Here is a 23097-nt window from a genome sequence, read left to right on the forward strand (position 1 = left end):
CATCTGGGTTAAACTGATTATACTCAGAGGTGGTTTAATGGGGCTGCCACTGATCAACCCAGGGTCTGCATATGCTGTCCCCAGCATTAGCTTCCAACTGGTATTTAGTAATTTGATTTTTTTGAAACGTATTCATAGCATCAGGTTTAGCTTTTTTGGTAGTTGTTTCACCACAACAATGCACCTGCTCATTCTTGGAAGATATTGTGGGCTGTTCTGTGAAAATTTTATTGGGAAACCTTACTCCATCCACCCTACATCCCTTAGTAACGTTTTTGTTTTTGTCTCCTCCATTTACCAACACCACCACATTTTGGAATTTGGAAATAATTATCAGCTAGATTTGACTTTGTTCTGTTTATTTTTTTAGAATAGCTGTCCCTTCTCCATGATCACTGTGTCTAATCTAGGATGGCCCTCTTCATGCCCTGCCCATGCCTATGTGACCGAGTCTCTTCTCATTCTCCCAGCCTTCTTAAGCTCTAACATTAGAGTTCCACTAAATTTTTCCTACTGAAACAAATTCAGACTCCTTCAAACATATCTTCCCTGCATTTTTTTTTTTTTTTATCATTATTGTCCTGTAATGAGTCTTCTTGAACTTTTTAAAAATCACTCCTCCACACATGGAATTTTAATACCGAAGACATACTGTATATTTATTTGTATTTCTGTATCCATGAAAAGGGAAATTTTATCCTCTCGGGGGGAGATAACACCCCTTTGATTATGCATTGCCCACCTTCACATGGTCAGCTGTATCTGTCCTCTGACCCCCCAAATATACCAGCTACACATTGTCTTACTTCCATGGTATTGTGCAGAGGCTTTTCCCTTTATTTGAAGTAACATTTATTTTCCTTAATTGCCAAAGAACTGTAACTTCACTCTAGTTCCTTGAAGACTCTGATGTTCAGTGCATTCGACTGCTGACCGAAAGGTTGAATGTTGAATTCATCAAGAGATACCTGAGAAGAAAGGCATGACAGTCTCCTTCCCAAAAGTCAGCCATTGAAAACCCTCTGAAGCACAGTTCTGTTCTGACACACACTTGAGGTTGATATGAGTTGGAATTGACAAGATGGAAACCGGAACTGGACAACTTCACTATGGTGCATTAAGACAAAACCAAAATATGAGTAGCAATCAAGGATTTCCTATGTGCCTATCACATAGGAATAGAAAGGACATATACCAACCAATGTGGTGTATTTCCTACAAATTGTCTTGGTGATTACATTTTTTTCTTTTCTTTTGTCTTGCTTATAACACTAACATCTTACTCTTATGTAATGTAACACTTGTTCATATACATTTTTCATTTATCATGATATACTTAACATTATAGTTATTTGTGTGGTGCTGTAGGATCATCACTGAACTGTGAATCACAAGGTTGGCAATTTAAACCCACCGGCAACTCCTCGGAAACACTATCTATGAGTCGCAACCACTTGATGCCACTTAACAGCAAACATTTTTCATGTAATTAAATATTTTAAAACATAATTTAATGATTACAAGATAATGATATGGATATATAGTAATGTACTAGATAATTCCCTATAACAAAAGCTTTTCCTTTTTCCTATTTTTTCACAATCATAATATAAAATGAACATCATTTAATATAAATATTAATAAGAATGTTTTTGTAAATATCTTACAGATTTGTAAAGTTCATCTAGTTTTTTCTCTGATAATGCAGTCCTAGAAATTAAGCTATCAGTTCAAAATTATAAATATGTGTTAAGACTTTTGATCTCCTTGATAAATTGTTTCCCAGAGTTATAGGTTATACTAATTTTAAATACTAAAACTAGCCTCTAAATTTTAGGTATTGTATGCTTTTTAAAACACTGATAGTTTTATAGAAAAAAATCATCACGTTTGAGTTTTCATATATTTATTATTCTTGAAAAAATGAATTAGAATCTGTGTTTAGGATCACTATGAGTCTGAAGTGACTCAGCAGCACTTAACAACAGCAACAACATCCTCTACTCTTACACAGGAATCCTGGCATGGCATTATAGGCTAAGCATTGAACTGTTAATCACAAGGTTGGTGGTTTAAAACCACCAGTTTCTCCTTGGAAACCCTATCCAGGGTCAATATGAGGTGGTCAATATGAGGTCAATATAAGTGTCATTTGATGACACTTAACAACTTTTATGTAAGAGCCAGACACTTTAATTTTTGTATTTTTAGTATTTGGTAGGGGAGGTCTCTTATCCTCACTTCTTTTCTATTATAATTTATTCACCCATCCTGATAAATAAACTGTAAAGTAAATTTTGTCATATTCTTTAAAAAAAAAGTAATAATCGAATTGCATCTCATTTAACTTCATAAATTAGTCTATAAAAATGTAGTAAAAAGTAACATCTTCACAGCATTTAATATTTTCATGAAGTAGTACATTTTTTCCCTCTATTACATATATATCCTTCATATTCTTTGTAAAGTTTTGTATTTTTTCTCACCTAGTCTGTTAGATAAACATTGGACTGTGAACCACAAGGTCAGCAGTTCAAACCCACCAGCTGCTCCTTGGAAACCCAATAAGGGGTCACTATGAGTTGGAACTTACTTGATGGTACTTAACAACAACAAGTCCCTATATATTTATTATTAATTTTATTCACATTTATGACATAATGCCTTCACTTATAACTCCCTCCCATTTTCCCCTTCCCCCACTTCTATGAATCCTTCCCTGTTTTTCTCCTGTTGCTCACTGACGGCACCATTCTCTAAATTTCCACAGTGCCTACATTCAGAACCTGTATCATAGCATTTTATTACAAATTGTAATACTATTTTATTGTTCTCTAGTTTCTTTATGTTTTAGTCTTGTTTTCACTAACTCATAAACTCCTTAAGAGGAGAACTAGGTCTTCAGTTACTTTTGTGTTCCATACCATGCCAAGTGTAGCTGAGTGCTCAGTAAATCCTAACTGGCAGTCATTGCTCAACAAGGAGAATAGGACTGGTGCTAATGGTCCCCTCCTCACATCTGTCTTCCTGAAACTTAGTTCATTCTACGTGAACGTGTGTTTTGGGAAGCCAATTGAGGTCAGGAACTTTATGGAGGATGTATGTTTCTGTTGTTCTGTTACAGGCAAACTGGTACAGACCATCTGTCTTCCCCAGTTCTAACCTCACGGAACAGGCTACCCCCAATAGGCTCAGAGACCAGTGAGCAGAATGCGGCAGTTCCTGGATCCCACCCTGTTTCTGTAAGATAGATTTCATTACACTTAAATGCACCACTTAGCTAGTCAACTGGGAAACAAGCAGACAAGAAAATCTTGGCCTTTCCAAATGAAATCAGTAAAGTAAAAGAATGATTGATTAACTATATTCAAAATGCCTTCATAGTCTACCTTCTATAAGGAGTGCTAATGGCTCCTTATATAAGCGTTGAATTGCTAATCACAAGGTCAGCAGTTCAAATCCACCCGTCGTTACAAGGGAGAAAGATAAGACTTTCTGCTCCCTTAAAGATTAACAGCATCAGAAATCCTATACAGAGTTGCTATGAATCGGAATTAACTTGACAGCATCTAACAACAACATAAGTAACTAAATGGCTTGTGTGAATTTACAGGAGGTAGAAGGGTTAAGTTATTATTTTCTAAAATAAAAACATGGCTTGAACTAAACTGGAAAGTCCAGGGGTAAAGGAAGTAGTTAATGTCCAGACAGTATAGTGAAGAAAAGATCATGCATTAGATCAGGATCTGTTTTTGAATTCTGCCATGCAGACTTTACACTCTAGCTGCTAACCAAAAGGTCAACAGTTTGAATCTGCCAAGTGCTCTGCAGGAGAAAGATGAAGCTTTCTGTTCCTGTAAAGATTTACAGGCTCGGAAACCCTATACTGGGTTGCTGTAAGTCGGAGTCAATTCCGTGGCACATAACCACCATCTCCATACTCTACATAATTTAGTAGAAGCTACTTCCAGCTTTCTCCTTTGGAGCATGAACCACTGAACTTTCAGTTAGTTGTTGTTAAGTGCCATTTTCCGACTCATGGCGACCCTGTATAGGGTTTCTGAGGAGCAGTTGGTGGGTTTGAACTGCCAACCTTGTGGTTCGCAGTCCAGTACTGATTATACAGTACCACAACAGGAGTCATTACAGCACCCAGTATTCCCTGGCAGTCTCCCATCCAAGTATATTTAACCAGGCCCAACCCTGCTCAGCTTCTGCGATTGGACAAGATCAGGTACATTCAGGATGGTATGGCTGTAGACTTCAGTTAGTAGGCCAATATTTAGCTCATTGGGCCATCAGGACTCCTAGAGTTATATATTTTCTTAAAAAAGAAGCCCACCATCATCAAGTCAGTTCTGACTCATAGTGACCTATGGGACAGATTAGAACTGTTCCTTTGGATTTGAGATTGTGAATCTGTAGAAGAGCAGATTCTTTCTCCCACAGAGCAACTAGTGGATTTGAACTACAGACCTTGTTGTTAGCAGCCCAATGCTTAACCTACTACGCTCTTAAGACTCTTTGCCTTATGTTTGATTTTTGTCGTTAAGTTCCATCAAGTCAGTTCCACCTCACAGCAACCCTCTATAGGATTTCTGAGGGGTGACTGGTGGGTTTCAACCACCGACCTTGTGATTAGCGGTCCAGTGCTTATCAAATAAGTGGGTAAATGAATAAATGAATGAAAGATGGAAGCATATGCATATTTGAGGGGTGGGGGTCTAACATTTATTTTAAATAAGAATGTGTTGTTCTTCATTTAGTACAGAGGGAGGAATCCACAAAATCGTGTGTTAAGTGCAATGCCTGACTGTATAGAACGATCGCCTCTCCGAGAAAGAACTGTTTCTCTGGACCAGTTTTCAAGGCCCAGCACTACCCATACCTTCCAGGTAGGTCATCTGTTAGCTATAAATTAGTATTTAGAAAATATTTTTTAAAAAATAATAATTCTATCTTTTTATTTTCCATTCACCAGTCAGATACCCCTCGAAAAAGTTCACTGACACCAGTGGAATTTGCTGGCCACACATGGACAGGTCAAAGTTTTCTCACAGGTCAGCATTTCTTTATATCTAACTAAAATGATGCAATTTTTGAGATTTCAGTTTTATGATACAACACTGGAGGTTATCTGTTTTGATAGACCTATTCTGGTTACGTGGTGTCCTGGTGTAGCACCATAGGATAAGCACTTGACCTCAAGGTCAATACGAACTGCAAGGTCATTGATTCAAACCCACCAGCTGCCCCTCAGAAACTCCATACAGGATTTCAGAGCTGACCTGATGGCACTTAACAACAATAATTTTGGTCACATAAAGTGATGTAGCAGGGTTTTGTGATATATGACCAGACCTGACCTCAGAAACCTCTACAAAGAGCAAATCTACACTGACAAACACTTATTTTAGGTCACATAGGGGAAAATGTCCACGTGTTCTTAATTAGACTCGGGGTACAGGCTCTTAAAAATAGGGAAATGACATCCTATGGGAAGTCCATTTCTCTCTTTCTGGTGTAGCATTGACATACTTTTCCAGCAAATGAAATTTTAAGATTATCTCCAAAAATCTAGTTATTAAAATACATGAGACAATTACTAGAAATTTGATAGCATAGGTTTACCTAGAAATATTTATTGTCAGCCTAGTATGCTATTTGGAAAACAAAGCTCTAGTTTGAATACAGAACAGTAATGTGTCAAATTTCCTAAACAGTTACCAACATTTATTTCAAGGAGGCATTTTAGCATTGACATGAGGTGTGTGCCCACTCTAGTGTTAGATGTTCCGTTACAATCTTGCTAGATGTGCAGTCTTAGGAATGCCTTATACTCTTTGTGACCAGATTTCTTCTTTGATGATAGGGTAGATGAATAAAATAAATAATGGGAAAATGTATGAAACAGTTGTAGCTCTGTACTGAGCATATTGTTGTTGTTAGTTACCATCGAGTCAAATCTGACCCATGGTGACATCATGTGTACAGAGTAGAACTGCTCCATAGAGTGTTCAATGACTATGACTTTTTAGAAGTTTCTAGATGGGTTCAAACTGGCAACTTTTTAGCTAGTAGTTGAGCACTAAACCATGTGTGCCACCCAGGGAGCACTAAGCATACTTTACTCAAAAATTTTGAACCATGTGTATTATAATTAACGGAGATTTAAAGGACATTAACTGTTATCATGGGAATTTTTAACATAGCTAGCCTTAGTGGGCTATGTTAAAAATTCTGACCATAAGGTCAGCAGTTCGAATCCACCAGCTCCCATAAAGATTTACTGTCTTGGAACTCCTACTTTGCCATTCTACTCTGAACAGGATAGCTGATTTGGAATCAACTTGATGACATAGGATTTTATGTGTTTTCTGACAAAGCAAACTGTCTTATCTGTGGTAACAAGCCTTTCTCTAAAAATTAGCCAAACTCCATCATCAGGTCTGGCTCTTAACAATTATAAATTGAGGTGTGGGGGTAGTGGTGCTTAAGCAGACACATTTGTCGTTTTATTCATTAACTATGTGCCATTTTGTTTACTCTGTACCAAGTTCTGTGCCAAATGCTGAGATTTAGGAAACAAGGAAGCTATGATCATCATAAAGGGACATTCAGTCTGTTGGAGAAGATTGAAAGGAGTATGGGAGTGCTTAGCATAACCATTCAAGTCAGTATTCAGGGGATACAGTAGGTAAAGAGGCTTTTGGGAGGAGCTCTGAACCATGGAACCAGAAGGAACGTCATATGGGATCTAAGAGAAAGGCATGAAGTTGGACAAATATGGTTCTGTAGATGGTCAGTACATGGTACTGAAAGGGAAGCCGAGGAATTTTCATGAATTCAGCATGTCAAGTGTAGATGTCCTGTAGGTGGTTGAGCTCAGATGTTGAAGTTTGGAGAGAGAAGTGGACTCTTAGTTTATGTTAAGTGTACTTTCTTGATTTTTTGAGTCTTGGTGTGGCTCTATAGCATAAGCACTGGACCACAAGGTCGGTTTGAACCACAAGGTCGGCAGTTCAAACTCACCAGATGCTCCTCAGAAACCTTATGCAGGGTTGCTGAGTTGAACAGACTTAACAGCACTTAACAACAACAACAGTTTTTCTCTAAATACCACTTTCATAACCCTGTTTATTTTTCTCCACTAAGCTGATGCTCTTTGAGGCAAAGAGCATACCTTTCTTGGTTTTTGAATCTCAGTCAATGTAATCTCTTAATTACTTTGTGGCAGTGTTTACTCTTGACTCAGAAACTTTTCTTCACTTCTATAGATGTGATCCAGGGGACACCAGGGACACATTCCTACATGTCAAAGGGTTTTTATTTTTTTTTCTCTGACAAGCAGGCATGTGGCTTCTTCCCTACCTAAGCTTATAGGTCAAAAATATCAGGGACTACACCATATAGACATTTTTTTCTGTGTCTGAGAAATACAGTGAAGAAGCTGAAAGGGTATTCCAAACAGTGGGGAAGATAGATCTCCTACGACAGCTGGCATGGCTCCTGAGCCCTGTGAACTAACAGGGCTGGCAGAGAACCCCGTCTCAGTGCCCTGGGTAAAAGATCCTTGAAAATCTATCAGCTCTGAGAGCATACATGGCTCGAACCTAAGCTTTAAGGTGGGGGACGTTTTGTCTTCCATGATGACAATGTTTGCATATGAGCATTTCTTGATTTGTGTAAAAGTGACATTAAAAAAGGTTGACTTTTCTATCTAAACATAGTATCTGTATGTAAGGTACAGAAGAGCCCTGAGAAGTTACATTTATAACCTTTTAATGAGAATTGCTCTTTTGGTTGGTATTTTAGGTTCACAGTATCCACCTAAATCATTTCAAAGGACAACCTTGACTTCAAGGAAGCGATTCCAAGTGGCATCTTGATCTTCCTTCAACGGAACTGTGAAGTATAGCCTTTGTTGGCATACTCAAAGCAGCAGCACATCATTTATCAATTGAAAAATGGAAGGACAAGTATTATCCTGTGAATCTGTGTGTATGATAGTTTGAGATTTAGACTAAATCTACCCGAGAGAAATGCAAAGAAATAAACAACTTTATTTTGAACTACAGAGTGCAATAGTTTTGCATTATAGAGCAAATACACATCAAAACTCAGCTTTCTTCTAGACTGGACACAGCCCTGAAGTTCTCCTGACTTTGCTCAGAAGATGTTAATTTCTTCTTTGTTTTTTTAAAAAAAAAAAATTTCTTCTTTGTTTAAAAAAAAAAAAAAAAAAGCACCAATCATTGATAAACTATGTCAGTGTTTTATTGTACTGGCTACATTGGTTTAAGTATATATATATATATATACATATATCAATAATTTTTAAAAAGTACTGTAGATATGAGCCTCTTTGAGAAATGGTTTGGTGCTGCCTGTAGGAAAAGGACTGAAACACAAGGTCAGTTTGAACCACAAGGTCAATGGTTCAAAGTCACTAGCAGCTCCTTGGAAACCCTACACAGAGTTGCTATGAGTCAGACATTAACTGACTCAACAGCACTTAACAACAACATCAGTTCTTCCAAATTGCTAATTTTCGTGTTAAAATTCTGTCCTTTCATGTCAAATTATCCTAAATTTTCTAATATGTAAAGCTGAATATAAACATGAGCTGTAAGTACATTACATCTGGCTGCATGCTTATTGTTACAATTGAAGTCTTCATTCATTACAGGGGAGACTTTTCAGCAGCATCTTCTGGTTCATCACAGTCTGAAAGCTGCTCTGATGTGCCTGCTGCAGTGAAGCCAGCCCTGATCCCTCTACCTAAATGCAGCTCTCTTTCCTCTCTGTTCTTCTGCCCTGCTTTCTTTATTTTGTTCAAAGCATGTGTCCTAAATTTATATTAGTATAGCGAATGCAGTAGAGAATGTGGAGGAAAACCAGTATCAATTGGAGGCAAGGTTCTAGATAGTTTTTCTTTTGTCTCCCATTGTTTTCTTCATAGTGATTTAATGCCTTCGACTCATTGTGATGTTCTCAGATCAACAAATCAGCAGGATTTGTTTTCTGCCAGATAAATTATTATACCAATCCAATTTTTTTAGTCCAAAATGAAAATGTATACATGTATGCTTTGTAAATAATAGTATTTTCAGGCTTACTTCTGGTAGTAAGAAAAGGGATCATTGACTATTTGTATTTTTGCTGTTAAGTGCTGTCAAATGGGTTATGACTCATAGCAATCCCATATAGGGTTTCCAAGAATTGACTGGTGGGTTTGAACTGCTAAACTTGTGATTAGTAATCCAGTGCTTTTCTTGCATCTCGACATCAAGACTGTTTATAGATATCTGGAAATTCAAATGTGTGTTGAGATTAGAATTTATGTTGTTCTTCATCACAAATGGGACAAAACAAAAATAGCCTTCAGTCTTGCTTATGATCGGTAATTTCTCCTTTACATTATTTACTCTATTTTACATATTAGTGGAACATTTTTGAAATGAGGGTGATCACTGTGGCCATGCTTCTTTTATTTGGCCACAGCCATATAACACTAAGCATTATTTCTAGTGCCTAGGTACCCACACAATACAGACCAAAGCATTTTGAGAATGTTCTGAATCATTTTTAAACATTAACAATGAAAACATTGAAAGAGAAAAGTTGACCTTAATTTGGTAGTTATCAAATTTGGTGGGGCTGGGGGTTCTTGTTATGCGAGGAGTCTCAAACCTCTGTTCCTTAGGGTGACTGCTAACGTACTTTGTGGTCCATATTTTCTGTTAAATATATCCTTTCTGCACTTTCAGAGCTGTTTAGGGTATTTCTGTCCATTTATAGGGTCCATTCAGACACTTCCCTAATCTGCCCAGACTGCTTAGAATGGAAAATGACTGACAGGCAGCCTAAGCTGACATATATTTAAGGTATCCAAGATAAAAGACTTTCCTGAATGGTTCACTGAATACGTTTTGTGATAGCTTTACCTTGTTTGACTTAAGAATTTTGCAAATAAAAAGTTATCATCATTATATATATATATATATCTGTTGTTGTTAAGTACCGTAGAGTCGATTCCAACTCATAGTGACCCTGCACAGGGTTTCTGAGGCTGTAAATCTTTACGGGTGCAGAAAGCTTCATCTTTCTCCCACAGAACAGCTGGTAGTTTGGAACTCCTGACCTTGAGCGATTCGTAACCACTACGCTACCAGAGTTCCATATATATGTGTGTGTGTGTGTGTGTGTGTGTGTGTATCTACATATATATATATATATATATATATATATATTTATATTTATATATATATATATACATATATACATATATATGTAATTGGAGTCCTGGTGTGGCATTATGAGTTAATGCACTGGAAAGCATAGTCAGTTTGAACTGCAAGGTTGGTAGTTCAAACACACCAGTCACTCCTTGGAAACCCTATACAGGGTTGCTATGGGTCGGAACAAACTCAACGGCACTTAAACTTTAACAACAACAAAGTATATTGTTAAAATTGTACTTAAAAATGCAGAACTAAAATACAATCATCTTGAATCATAATTTCTAAACATCTTTGATTGGGATAGAAAGTACCATTTTATAGAATGCATAAAGACTTGCCACTAACTTTAAAAATGACTTCCTCATAGTACAAATTTGCATTATAGATGATAATTATTCTTTAGATTGAAATGATGCTTTTAAACCTGAAAAGGTTTAAATGAGGATATAGATAATAATTTACTTTGACAAATGAATCTGATCTGAGAATTTTTCTGTTACAAAGTTGAAACAAACTGTTGACGACTACATTAATTAGAATTTTTGTTATTTTATCCAAAATAAGACTGAAGGCACTTAAAATTAATCAGGCTAAGAAAATGCCATAGGAAACTGCTAGATGTTGTAAATTTAATGTAAAAGAGGTATCCAAGTGTACAACTATAGGATAAGCACTGGACTTATTTTGGAACTGCGATGTTGGCAGTTCCAACTCACCAGCCACTCCTCAGAAACTCTATACAGTGTCGCTATGAGGCAGAACTGACTCAACGGCACTTAACAATAACAACAACAACAACAACAACAACAACAACATATTGATGTTAATAAGAACTAGAATGGGACTGCTATACAATTAAGTGCTATGTTGAATCATTTGAGTATTATATTTTGGGTCATTGTTTTTTATGACTACACATCATGGTTGAGGTATGAATTTTTAATAAAGCATAGTAAGTGATAGAATTTTCAAAAGTCAGTTGCATTTGTAGACTTCCTTTGATTGCTAATTTTATATTTGTGCAAATCTTTTTACTCTGTAGTATCTAATACACAGTTTATTCACTCATTTCTCTTTAACTTGAGCAAAGACTCCTAATGAAGATGAATTTAAATCAATTCTAGGCAAAGGAGAAAATACACAGGCCTCCAATAGGAAGGTTTGAAAAACAGCAAAGATGCCAGAGGGATATGGAATGGAATTAGCAAGGGGAAGAATAGTAGGGGATGACATCATCACAGTAACAGAATCCAAGGGATTACGGTGCTTAATGTGGGAAAGAGTAATCTGTAATATGAAGCCACAAGAGCGTTTTGAAGTGATGTTAACAGACAAGAGCTCATTGTGCTTCATATCAAATGATAGTGGTACAGGTGGTGAGGAGTCAAGGGATTTGGGTATGGTTTGAAAACAGAATATGCTGTTGGATTGTATGAGGAAACTGAATACAAGAAAAATCAAGGATGACTCCTAAAAACTTTGGAAGGATGGAGTTGACCATTGCTAAAATTGGAAAGTCTACAAGAAGAGCAGGTTTAGACTCGTTTGGGTACATGTTATATTCAAGTCCATAGGATGACTATTCAACCTCAAGGTCAGTTTGAACAGCAAGGTTGGTGGTTCAGACTTACCAGCCACTCTTCAGAAACCTTACACAGGGTCACTATGAATCAGAACCAACTTGATGGCATGTACAACAACATACTTGAGATGTCAATTAGACACATGGGGGTAGTGATGACTTAGTGGTAGAATTCTGTCTATTCACCCGGAAAACCCAGTTTGATTCCAACCCAATGTTCCTCATGTTCAGCAACCAACAAGAATCAGTGGAGGCTTGAGTGTTGCTCTGTTGCTGAACAAGCTTCAGTGGAGCTTCTAGACTAAGACATTAGTCTAAGACTTAGTCTAGACTAAGACATTAGACTAAGACATTAGGAAGAATGGCCTGGCATTCTGCTTCCAAAAAAAATTACCCAATGAAAACCTTGAGGATCACAACAGTCTGATGTTTCATTGTGCATATGCCCCCTTGAACCAGGGACCAACTTGACAACAGCTAATATCAGACCCATAAGTGGAAATGTTGAGGTATTTGGGTATCTGAGCTTAGTGGAGATATAAATTTGAAAATTGCCAGCATGATGATGATGTTTAAGTCACAGGATAGATTTCATCACTGAGAGACTGTAGAAAGAGGGAGAAAAAGTAGTTTTGATCCTGATAATCTAGCATCTAGATATCTGGGATGTGAAGAATGAACATAGTAGACTGAGAAGGAAAGGCAAGGGAGAAGGAAAATCAAGGGTGCGGCATTTGCAAAGTCAAATGAAACCAAAAGTGTTTCATGGAAGTAACTGTAACTTTTAAATACATTGATTGCTCTTGACAAATCAATTTAAATGTTGTTGTTATGTGCCATGGAATCGGTTCCAACTCATAGCAACCCTGCACAGTGTTTCCAAGGCCATAAATCTTTATGGGAACAGAAAGCCTCATCTTTCTCCCACAAAACAGCTGGTAGTTTCGAACTGCTTACCTTGGGGTTCGCAGCCCTATTTGTAACCACTATGCTACCAGAGCTCCTTTAAATCAATTTAAATAGGATCCAAGAATTAACCTAAAGATTTAGTCACATAGGCTTTATTGATGATCTTGACATAATCATTCTTGGTGAAAAGAACAAGACAAAAGATGAACTGGTTTAGAAAAGAATGAAAGGAGAACAACTGAAGACAAGAAATATAGACAAATAAGAATTTTTCTGGAATAGGGAACTGAGAAATGGATCTAGGGGGAGATATGATTCAAGACTAGATTTCAGATGGGAGAGATTGCAACATGTTAAATATATTCTGTTGAGGATGAAGGAGAATAGAAGCATTGATTATGCAGAAGAGGGGGGAAATTGTTAGAGTAATACTCTTGGGAGAATCCAAGTGGATGGGATGACTTGAGATATGGGTGTTGTTGTTTAGTGCCATCGAGTCAGTTTCAACCCATAACAACCCTGCATAGGGTTTTCAAGAAGTGGCTGGTGAGCTTGAACCACCGACCCTGTAGTTCAAACTAACCTCGCAGTCCAGCACATTAACCCACAGTGTCACACCAGGACTCTGAGATAGGGGTGTATTCAGCTGAAAGTCACACTTAAATCCTTTACACATCTTTTTACCTAAGAACGTGATGATTACTTTTTCAAACAAACTGAAAAGTGTTATTCCTCATTTGACAGATTTTTACAGAATACTTTCCTTTAAAGCTTTCTGTGGAGAAGCTTCAAAATTCTGGAGAAACTATTTTAAGAGGTATATTACAACAGCCACAGAGCCCTTTGTACATATAAAGACACCAAAGCCAAGAGAGCAAATGTGATTAAAAGGAGAGAATAGTGTAAATAGAAGAAAAGGGAACTAGGAATGATTGCTGACAAGATACTGTATTTAAGCAATGCAATGCACTATAATGCAAACTCATGACTAGGTTTTGGGGAGTGCAGTGGCTTTGTCGGATAAGCATAAGATTGCAAACCATGAGGTTGGCGTTTCTAGCCCACCAGTTGCTCTGTGGAAGAAAGATGGAATTTTCTGTTCTCACAAACATTGCCAGCCTCAGAAACCATTATACAGGGTCGCTATGAATCAGACATGACTTGACAACACTTAACAACACAACAACTAGGTTTTAGTCACTGCAATCTGGAGTCAGAAAACAATTTTCCCCATAAGTGTGTGCTTTTTATAGTTCTGATTTTTATTTTGTTTTGTTTTTTTCCTTATTAAAGCTCATCTTGAATACTTTCATTATTTCATTCAAGAATATTAAACTGTGAAGATGACATGGAGATAGTGTCTGACCTCCTCTGGCTCCAAAATGAGTGAAGGAGAATCAAATTCAACATCAGCCTAAGGCTGATTCCTATGGGGCAGAGGTCAGGCATCTTCTAACCATTTTTTTTTTTTTTTTTTTAACTAATTCTGACACCAACTGTCCTGTCCCTCCCATACACTCTCTACTTCTCACTTGTGAACAATAATTTTTTGCAATGGCCACACAAAACTCACAGATAATTCTCACACTATGTGGTTTATTAGGAAAGTTAACTGAATCAGACAAGTTCAGACTACACTTCTTCGGTCCTGAGTACATCTCATCAGTCATACCTCTCTCTGGTGCGTGGCCTCTCAGTTACTCTGAGAGGACTTTTGGCTTCTACTATTCTGGGTAGTGTTACAAAGCTCTTTTAGAGATGCTGATAAATACCTAAAAGGCAATACACGATGTCTGAAATAAGTCTCAGTCCAAATGCACTCACCTCTAACTCCATGTGTTGGCAAACTTAGTCCACCTGATTAAATGCCTAAAGAGATGCTACTCCTCTGCAAGCAAACCTTCTGCCCAAAGGCATTCAAATGTACTCACTCTGTGGGCTTGGAAGCCCACCACTCTGTTTAGTGTTTTGGGTTTTGCTGCTGTCACTCCTCTGCCATTCCTCTGGTGTTTCTGGATTGAGGCTGTTCAGTGTGCATGGAATCTCAGCTTCCAAAGGATGCACTCCACTCTTGAGTCTTTTCTCTTGATGGTAGTGAGGTCCTCATTCCTGCTTCTGAAATAGCTCATTTTAAACCTAGTGGGATGACAAAACTGACCAATCGTAGGTTACTATTCCTTACACCCTATTTGCATGGTCTCACCCAGTCATTTGGTGGGAGTTACAAATTCTAGCTAAAGATGGCTGGAAGAGCCATATGAAGTAACTCACTGCACTTCATGAACCATAAAGAAGAAAGAGAGCTAAAATGCTCTCTAGAGAACACGGAGAATGTGCCTGCACTAGAGGTTTTTTTAAAAGCTCACAGAGTTGAGGAGCTATTATGACTGCCATCAGGTCAGCTTTGACTCATGGCAACCTATGTGTAAAAGAACAAAACATTGCTCAGTACTGTGTCATCCTGATGATTATTGGTATGTTAGGTGAGTGTTGAATTAAAATTCATAAGTAATATTCAGAGACGGCTGAACTTTCCAAAGGAGACATCTAGAGTTCACAACATTAGTATGTTGGGGAGGGACTGGGATGGAAGATTTAGCTTAGAAGACAACATTTTAAAAATTCAATCTAGACTTCAAAAATAAATTTTGAATATTTTCTACTCTTGATTGTAAAAGAATAGGTAGTATCAGACTAAGAAAAAAACAAAAACTGTAAAAAGACAAAAAGCAGCTGTTGGAAGGCAAAAAACACAAATTATAACTAGAAGCACTGAGATCCTGCAGACAGAATTTGTTGAAGAGAAGCCACACTTTCTAGTTTTTTCTCCCATATCAGCACACTTCAGAAAACTTAAAATTAACAGCATAAGTCACGCTGTTGTCAAGTGCCGTAGAATCAGTTCTCACGCATAGAGACTTTGTGTAGGGTTTCCACTGATCTTTTGGTTCAAACTGAACTTGCAGTCCAATGTTTATCTTATAGTGCCACACAAAGACTCCATGAATTGTGCATTTTAAATTGCAGTAAAGACATAAACTTCATAGGTAGTAGACTCTGTGACTAAAAGGAGCTCTTAAGTGCCAGGAGCCTTTGATTCTTCTGGACCATGTTCAATCATCTAGGTCTCAGACCTTATGAAAATCATTGAATCTTACAGATGAGTAGTCTCTATGGCAAGCACTGAATTTGCACTCCTGTCCAAACATCTGATACCTATCTTTTAGATAACCATAATATCAACTTCAATACAAGTAAAATTCATCTTTTATGTAGTACACTATGACATACATGAAAATTATAACTGCACTTTCCTTGCTTTCACTCATGTTAAGTGCCATCAAGTTCGTTCTGACTCATAGCAACCCTGTATAGAGTTTCCAAGGAGCAGCTGGTGAGTTTGAACCACTGACCTTCAGGTTCAAGCCAACCTTGCGGTTGAGTGCTTATCCTATGGTGCCGCACCCCAAGAAAAAGTGGCATCTAGAGTATGGCAAGTTCACTGGGCTGTCAAAAGAAAGGAATTTGTTCAAAATTTCAGGCTTTGAATGAATAACCCTGTAGGAGTACACTCTAAGAATAAAGGGCAAATTCAAAATACACAAGCTCTCAACACCCTTGAAATAAAAATTAGAATTAGTGTAATCCCTGTTTGAATTAAGGTGATGCATGCCTTCGTCGTGGAGCTCTGGTAGCGTAGTGGTTACGAATCAGGCTGAAAACCTTAAGGTCAGCAGTTTGAAACTACCAGCTGTTCCACAGAAGAAAGATGAGGCTTTCTGCTCCCGTAAAGATTTATAGCCTCGGAAACCCTGTACAGGGTCTCTATGAATTGGAACCGACTCCACAGCACATAACAACAACATCAATTGCCTTCATCTTATGTGGCTACCAGAAAAATTTCTTTGCTGAAAACATAATATCATCCAGGAATTTTACAGTTTCTCATGCACAGCGTACAATATTCAACCCCAAATTATCAGGCAGCCCAGGAAACTGGACCAAAAGGTTTAAAGTCAAAAGAAATCACAAACAGAAAATTAATCATATCAAAAGCTTCTTAAAATATTGACTTTATTAGGTACAAACTATAAAATAATATGTTTTGGAGAATGGATAAAATGTTGGATATTTTCAGCAGGGAACAGAAATTTATGAAAAATCAAATTTAGATTCTAGAACTAAATAATACAGTCACTAAGGTTAATAGGCAATATATAAGAGGGAGGTTAACAGAAAAGATGAAGCTAGCGAGCGATACACACAGGAAGGAATGCAATAGTTTAAGTGAATAGAGGTAAATACTGTTAACTGTTGGTATATGGAAGGAATTGCAATAATTGTAATGAAGCAATTTCATGAATACAAAACTGATGATCTGCTCTGTAAACCTTCACTCAATTCACAAAAAAAGTTAAAAAAAAGATAGAAAGAATGCACAGAGTCACTGTATCAGAAAGAATTGGTTGCTGGTAAACCATTTCAAGAGTCAGCATATGATTAAGAACAGATGGTTTTGCAGTAGAAGCCAAGAGACACTAAAGGCACTGGCATAAAACAAGACTCCAGAAACTGATGGAATACCAATTAAACTGTTTCAACAAAGTGATTCCGGACTGGAAGCACCCACTAGTCTATGCCAAGAAATTTGGTAGACAGTTACCTAGCCAACTGACAGGAAGAGTCGGTTTGTGCCCATTTCAAAGAAAGGTGACCCAGCAGAATATGGAAATTATGGAACAATATCATCAATATCACATGTAAATAAAATTTTAATGAAGATAATTTAAAAATGGTCACAGCAGCACATGGATAGGGAGCTGCCAGAAGTTCAAGCTGGACTTCAGACAATGATGTCATTACTGACATTAGACAGGTCTTATCTGAGAGCAGTGAAACCCCAAAATACACTTACTGTTTTTATTGTGTTTAATTTATAGACTATGAAAGGCTTTTGACCGTGTGGGTCATAACAAAGAATTCAGAACATTGTGAAGAATGTGGATTCCAGAACATTCATTTGTGCTCACAAGGAACCAAAAAGCAGTCATTAGAACAGATCCAGGGAATACTGTTGTTGTTGTTATGTGCTATCCTGCATGGTTTAAAATCAGGAAAGGTGTGCTTTAAGGTTGTATCCTTTCACCATAATTATTCAATCTGTATGATAAGCACAACTTAAATTATTCCAGGACAAAAATCCTCACTGAAACTGGACCAATATGCAAAATCATGAAAAATGGAGATAAGATTGAAGTCATCAAAATTTCATTTTACTTAGACACAAAATCAAAATTCATGAAAGAATTAGTCAAGTAATCAAAGTGTGTATTCATTGGACAAATCTGCTGCAAAAGACTTCTTTAAAGTATTGAGAAGCAAAGATATCACTCTAAGGACTAAGGTGACCCAACCCATGGTAACTTTGCCTCACACACATATGAAAGCTGTAGAATGATCAGAGAAAATTTGATGCATTTGAATTATGATGTTGGTAAAGAATATTGAAATTACCATGGACTGCCAGGGAGCAATCTGTCTTGGAAGAAGTACAGCTAGAATGCTCCTTAGAAGCAAGAATAATGAGACTGTATTTCACAAACAAAATTTTGGTTATGTTATCAGGAGGGACCAATCCCTGTAGAAGGATATCAATCTTGGTAAAGTAGAGGGTGAGTGGAAAAGAAGAAGATCTTCTACAAGATGGATTGATACAGTGGCTGCTACAATGGGCTCAAACATAACAATTATGAGGATGGTGAAGGACTGGGCAGTGTTTTGTTCTGTTGTACATAGTGTTGCTATGCATCAGAACTGACTTGAAGGCACCTGACAACCACAACAACAACATTTATCTACAGTAAAATAGATAATAAATTATGGTATAATTCACACAATAGAATAACATACATTCATGTAAAACAAAGGAAAATACTACCTATCGTAATATGAATTCATTCCAAAGATAAATGTTGTGTTAAAGAAGCCCAACTTGGGAGGTGGGGCAAGATGGCAGAGTAAGTAACCACTCCCATTTAAACTACAGCAGCTCACTCACTGCTCAACCTAGAAAAACAAGCACAGGTTGATATCTCTAAACTCTGGGTGGCAACTAAAGGTTAGTCCATCTGTAGGGGTGAGAAGGAACAGGGGAATCACTGAAACAGAGATCCTAGCCACTGGCGCCTGGAGGATTCCAGTAATTGAGACCATTTTGTTAATGGGCCAGACAACACCTAGAACAAAGAATACAGGATGGGTGCTAAACTGAGAAAGCTGCAGCCCCATCATTAAGGTGGCATAGATTGGTTGTGGGAGTTCATAGGTTGTGCACTTGGGGAGGGGTGAAGGTAAACTAAATACTGCAAGTGAATATTACTGACTCTTGCAGAGATACAAGGCAGTTGGACTCTAGGACCTAAATATACAGAAAATAAACCTAAAAATACAGAAAATCCTCATGTCATAGCCTTCAGTAAGGGCAAGAAAAGTATTTCAGATAGGCAACACATAGGGAAATAATGGATTCCCCGCCCACAGTGGGGTACTATGGGAAAGCTTGTACAGGGGTGCCCATGGAGGAAGGACATAAAAAGCTCCCCACATTGCCTTGTGAAAGTCTAGCCCTATCACTTACATCTGCATCTGTGGCCAGTGAAAAACTCCTGCACATGTGCATTGAGCTGCAGAGTATGAGCCATCTCATACTCTAAGAGCACACTCAGGACCACAGCCAAAGCCTCCATAGATGAATCAGCAAAGGCAGCCACCTTAGGAAGAACCAGAGATGTAAGTACCCTGATAAAACCTCAATTAGTGAAATTGACCACATACATAAAACAAAGGGAAATAACCATTACGATCATATCAATTAATGTAGAAAAGACACATGATAAAATTCAACACTCTTTCCTAATAACCTTCAGCAAAATAGGAACAGAAGGCAAGTTACTCAACAAAATTAAGAACACATATAGAAAAGCAACAGCCTACAAGATATTCAATAGAAGAAGATGGAGAGCCTTCCCTTTGAGAACAGGAATGGGACCAGGATGCCTGTTATCAGTACTCTTCATCAATTCGTGTACTGGAGTCAGAGAAATAGGTAATAAAGAAAAATGAAAGGAATGCACACTGGAAAGGAATGAGTAAAACCATCTCTATTTGCTGATAACATAATCCTGTACATAACCAAACCCACTGCCAACAAGTTCATTCTGACTCGCAGTGATGATACAGGAAAGAGTAGAAAGAACTCTCCTTAGGGTTGCTGAGATGATAAATGTTTACAGGAGCAGACTGCCTCATATTTTCTTTCATGGAGCTGCTGGTGGGTTTGAGCCACCAAACTCTTTGTTGGCAGCCCAATGCTTAGTTCATTGTGCTGCCAGGATCCTTTATCCTGTATATTGTTGTTGTGTGTCGTTGAGTAAGTTTCTGAGAGTGCCTATTGGGGTTGAATTGCCTGTCTATTATCAGTTCACTGTTTATCCTACAGCACCACACCAAGGTTCACCCTGTATATGTTGTTGATGTTAAGTGCCGTTGAGTTGGTTCTGACCCATAGCGACCCTGTATAGGGTTTCCAAGGAGCAGCTGGTGAGCTTGAAATGCCTACCTTGCAGTTCAAATGACTACAGTATGATACATTAACCCACAGCGCCACATCAGGACTCGACCCTGTATATCTATCTGTATATGTTGTTGTTGTTATTAAGTGCTGTCGAGCCAGTTCCAACCCATGGCGACCCTGTATAGGGTTTCTGAGACTGTAAATCTTTACGGGAGCAGAAAGCCTCATCTTTTTCCCGTGGAACCCCTGGTAGTATTGAACTGCTGACCTTGAGGTTAGCAGCCCAACTCGTAACCATTATGCTACCAGAGTAGAATTCCCTAATATTCCACAAGAAAACAAAGGGAATTTATATAAGAATTCAGCAATATTGAAGAGTATAAGATCAACACACAAAACTCAGTGGGTATCCTTTACACTAAGAAGGAGTATTAAAAAAAAAAAATCACAAATACTATTTATAGTAGCTCCCCAAGTGATAAAATACCTAGGAATTAACTTATTTAGGTACATAAAAACATGTGTGCCATGAAAATTATAAAACATTATTACAAGAGACTAAAAGACATATAAATGGAAGGGCATTTGGTACTTATTGGATTGTTGTTGTTAGTGCCAGAGAGACCCTATAAGCCGGAACAGAACAGAACACTGCCTGATCTTGCTCTATCCTTAGAATTTTTGTGATGTTTGACTCCATTGTGGCAGCCACTGTGTCAATCCATCTCCTTGGGGGTCATTCTCCTTTTAACTGACCCTCCACTTTGCCAAGTATGACGTCTTTCTCCAGGGTGCCTCCTAACAACATGTCCAAAGCATAAGAGATGAAGTCTTGCCATCACTTCTAAAGAATTCTGGCTGTACTTCTCAATACAGACTTGTTTTACTGCAGTCCAAGGTACTTTTAATAGTGTTCTCCAACACCGTAATTGAAATGCATTGATTTTGCTCTCATCTTCCTTAGTCACTGTCCAATTTGGACATGCAATGAAGCTACTGAAAATATCAGGCTAGGATCATGTCACTTTAGTCCTCGAAATGACATTGTTGCTCTTGAACATTTTCAAGAGGTCTTGTGCAGATTTGCCTAATGCAATATGTCATTTGATTTCTTGACTGCTGCTTCATGAGCATTGATTGTGGACACTTAACAACAACAATCTTCACTTCCTTTTGGGAACTCTCCCTAACTATTGTTTTCTTGTCAAACTCTCCCCTCACAGCATTCCTCCCCATACCATGCAGATTCTTGCCTTGTTCTCTTCCACTTTGTCTTTCCTTGGTCCAGAGGGAATTTGAAAGCTATCTGGATCACAGCCACCTAATTTAGCTCCCCAGTGTCTTAAGGGTCTTCCTATACACCCTGACAACTTGTGCCACCAAGGCTATCCTAGGTCAAGGTAGGTGATTGCTCTTAATGACCCTGATGCAGAACATAGGACACAAGCCTCCGTTGGTAGTCAATCCTGACAGAGGACAGCAACATTTATTAATTGCGCAAGGAAGTGTGAGGTTAGATACCCAGCTTGGAAAAAAACACACACACACACAAAAAAACAGGCATCAATGCTTAACTTTCAAACTAGACGCCTCCTTATTTTTAATTTAAAACCGGCTTCTCACTCTAGCGAAAGTTCCCCATGTCCAGCGGTAGGATTCTAAAGCCAAGATCAGCACCCTTGGACTTCTACTAAGCCTGTTGTTGTTGACTCAAAGTTCTAACCCATCATGCAAAAAACGGTCTTTAAATTTAAGCTTTCTTCTCCCAGCTCCACCTTAAGTGCTTTCGTTTATGATCAGAACAGCCTGTTGAGCTCCAGAGGCTGTTTTCCGGTCTTTCACTTTCAACTTGAACCAAACACAAAGGCCCAAGTGCATTACGTAGCGTGCCTTTCACAAAACACTCCCACCGTGCTTTTCTTTCAATCTCTCTGGTTCAGAACCTGTTCCGAGGGACCCTGCAGCCCCGAAACAGCAAATCTCAAGTCGCTCAAGACAGACGGCCTGCGCCCACCCAGGTCCCAAGAACTGTGAGCGGGCCTAGCGCCCAGTCATCTCGCCTCCAGGACGCCGGCACCCTAGGGACCGCGCGCACCCGCCTCCTCAGTGCGGGCAGTGAGTCCCCGATCGGCACGTGAATCCAGGGGGCCGGGCCCTGCCTCGCACCGGGCCCCGCCCCTGAGTCTCTGCAGTCCCTGCCCGCCGCTACTGTGGCACCCTCCACTGTGGCAGCATCCCCAGACGGAGTGGGCCGCGGAGAGATGATGGAGCCCTGGCTGGTTTATGACGGGCAGAAACTGCTGTTATGGGGCGCCGCAAACGCAGTGTTCTTGGCGGTCGTCACCCTGCTTTTGACTCATTTGGCAAACTATGCGCGGAAATGGAAGCAGATGAGGGGCATCCCGACAGTTGCTGGCGCCTTCCCGCTGTTGGGCCACGCACTGCTGATGAAGACTGACGGTAAAGGTATGGACTCCCGCCCACGCGACTGCCTTTGTCCCCACCAAAGTCTCCCCTCCCCCGAAGTAGGCGACCTTCTGGACTTTTGCAGGCCTACAGGGCCCGCACAACCCCGCTCACCTCTCATTCCTCATCCTAGTCACTGGAGTCCCATAGCAGCATTGACTGCTAGGGAAGAGTCTGTTACTTGTCAACTTTGCAAGTGCTACCCTCCAGTCCCATCCTTGCTATGTGCTACAAACCACTTGTCCTGCTTTTTCTCTTTTGAAGAGAAAACGCAGAAGGAGAAGCGGTTGGCAACACCTAGCATTCTGTTATACTTAAAGAAA

The 23097-nt window shown here is 38.8% G+C and overlaps 2 protein-coding genes across 2 annotated transcripts in view; both read left to right on the plus strand.

The window, feature by feature from the left end:
* Positions 1 to 7889, plus strand: part of FAM149A (family with sequence similarity 149, member A) — a 39684-nt gene extending 31795 nt beyond the window's left edge. The window contains exons 11-14 of the mRNA XM_006834453.1: positions 3125 to 3242; positions 4767 to 4895; positions 4982 to 5060; positions 7816 to 7889. Coding sequence (XP_006834516.1) covers positions 3125 to 3242; positions 4767 to 4895; positions 4982 to 5060; positions 7816 to 7889 — 400 coding nt within the window. The remainder of the gene's footprint in view (positions 1 to 3124; positions 3243 to 4766; positions 4896 to 4981; positions 5061 to 7815) is intronic.
* Positions 7890 to 22569: 14680 nt separating this feature from the next.
* LOC102823138 (cytochrome P450 4V2-like) overlaps positions 22570 to 23097 on the plus strand; it is a 34728-nt gene continuing 34200 nt past the window's right edge. The window contains exon 1 of the mRNA XM_006834454.1: positions 22570 to 22774. Coding sequence (XP_006834517.1) covers positions 22570 to 22774 — 205 coding nt within the window. The remainder of the gene's footprint in view (positions 22775 to 23097) is intronic.

The sequence above is a fragment of the Chrysochloris asiatica genome, unplaced genomic scaffold (genome assembly GCF_000296735.1).
Source record: "Chrysochloris asiatica unplaced genomic scaffold, ChrAsi1.0 scaffold00011, whole genome shotgun sequence".
Taxonomy (NCBI): Eukaryota; Metazoa; Chordata; class Mammalia; order Afrosoricida; family Chrysochloridae; genus Chrysochloris; species Chrysochloris asiatica.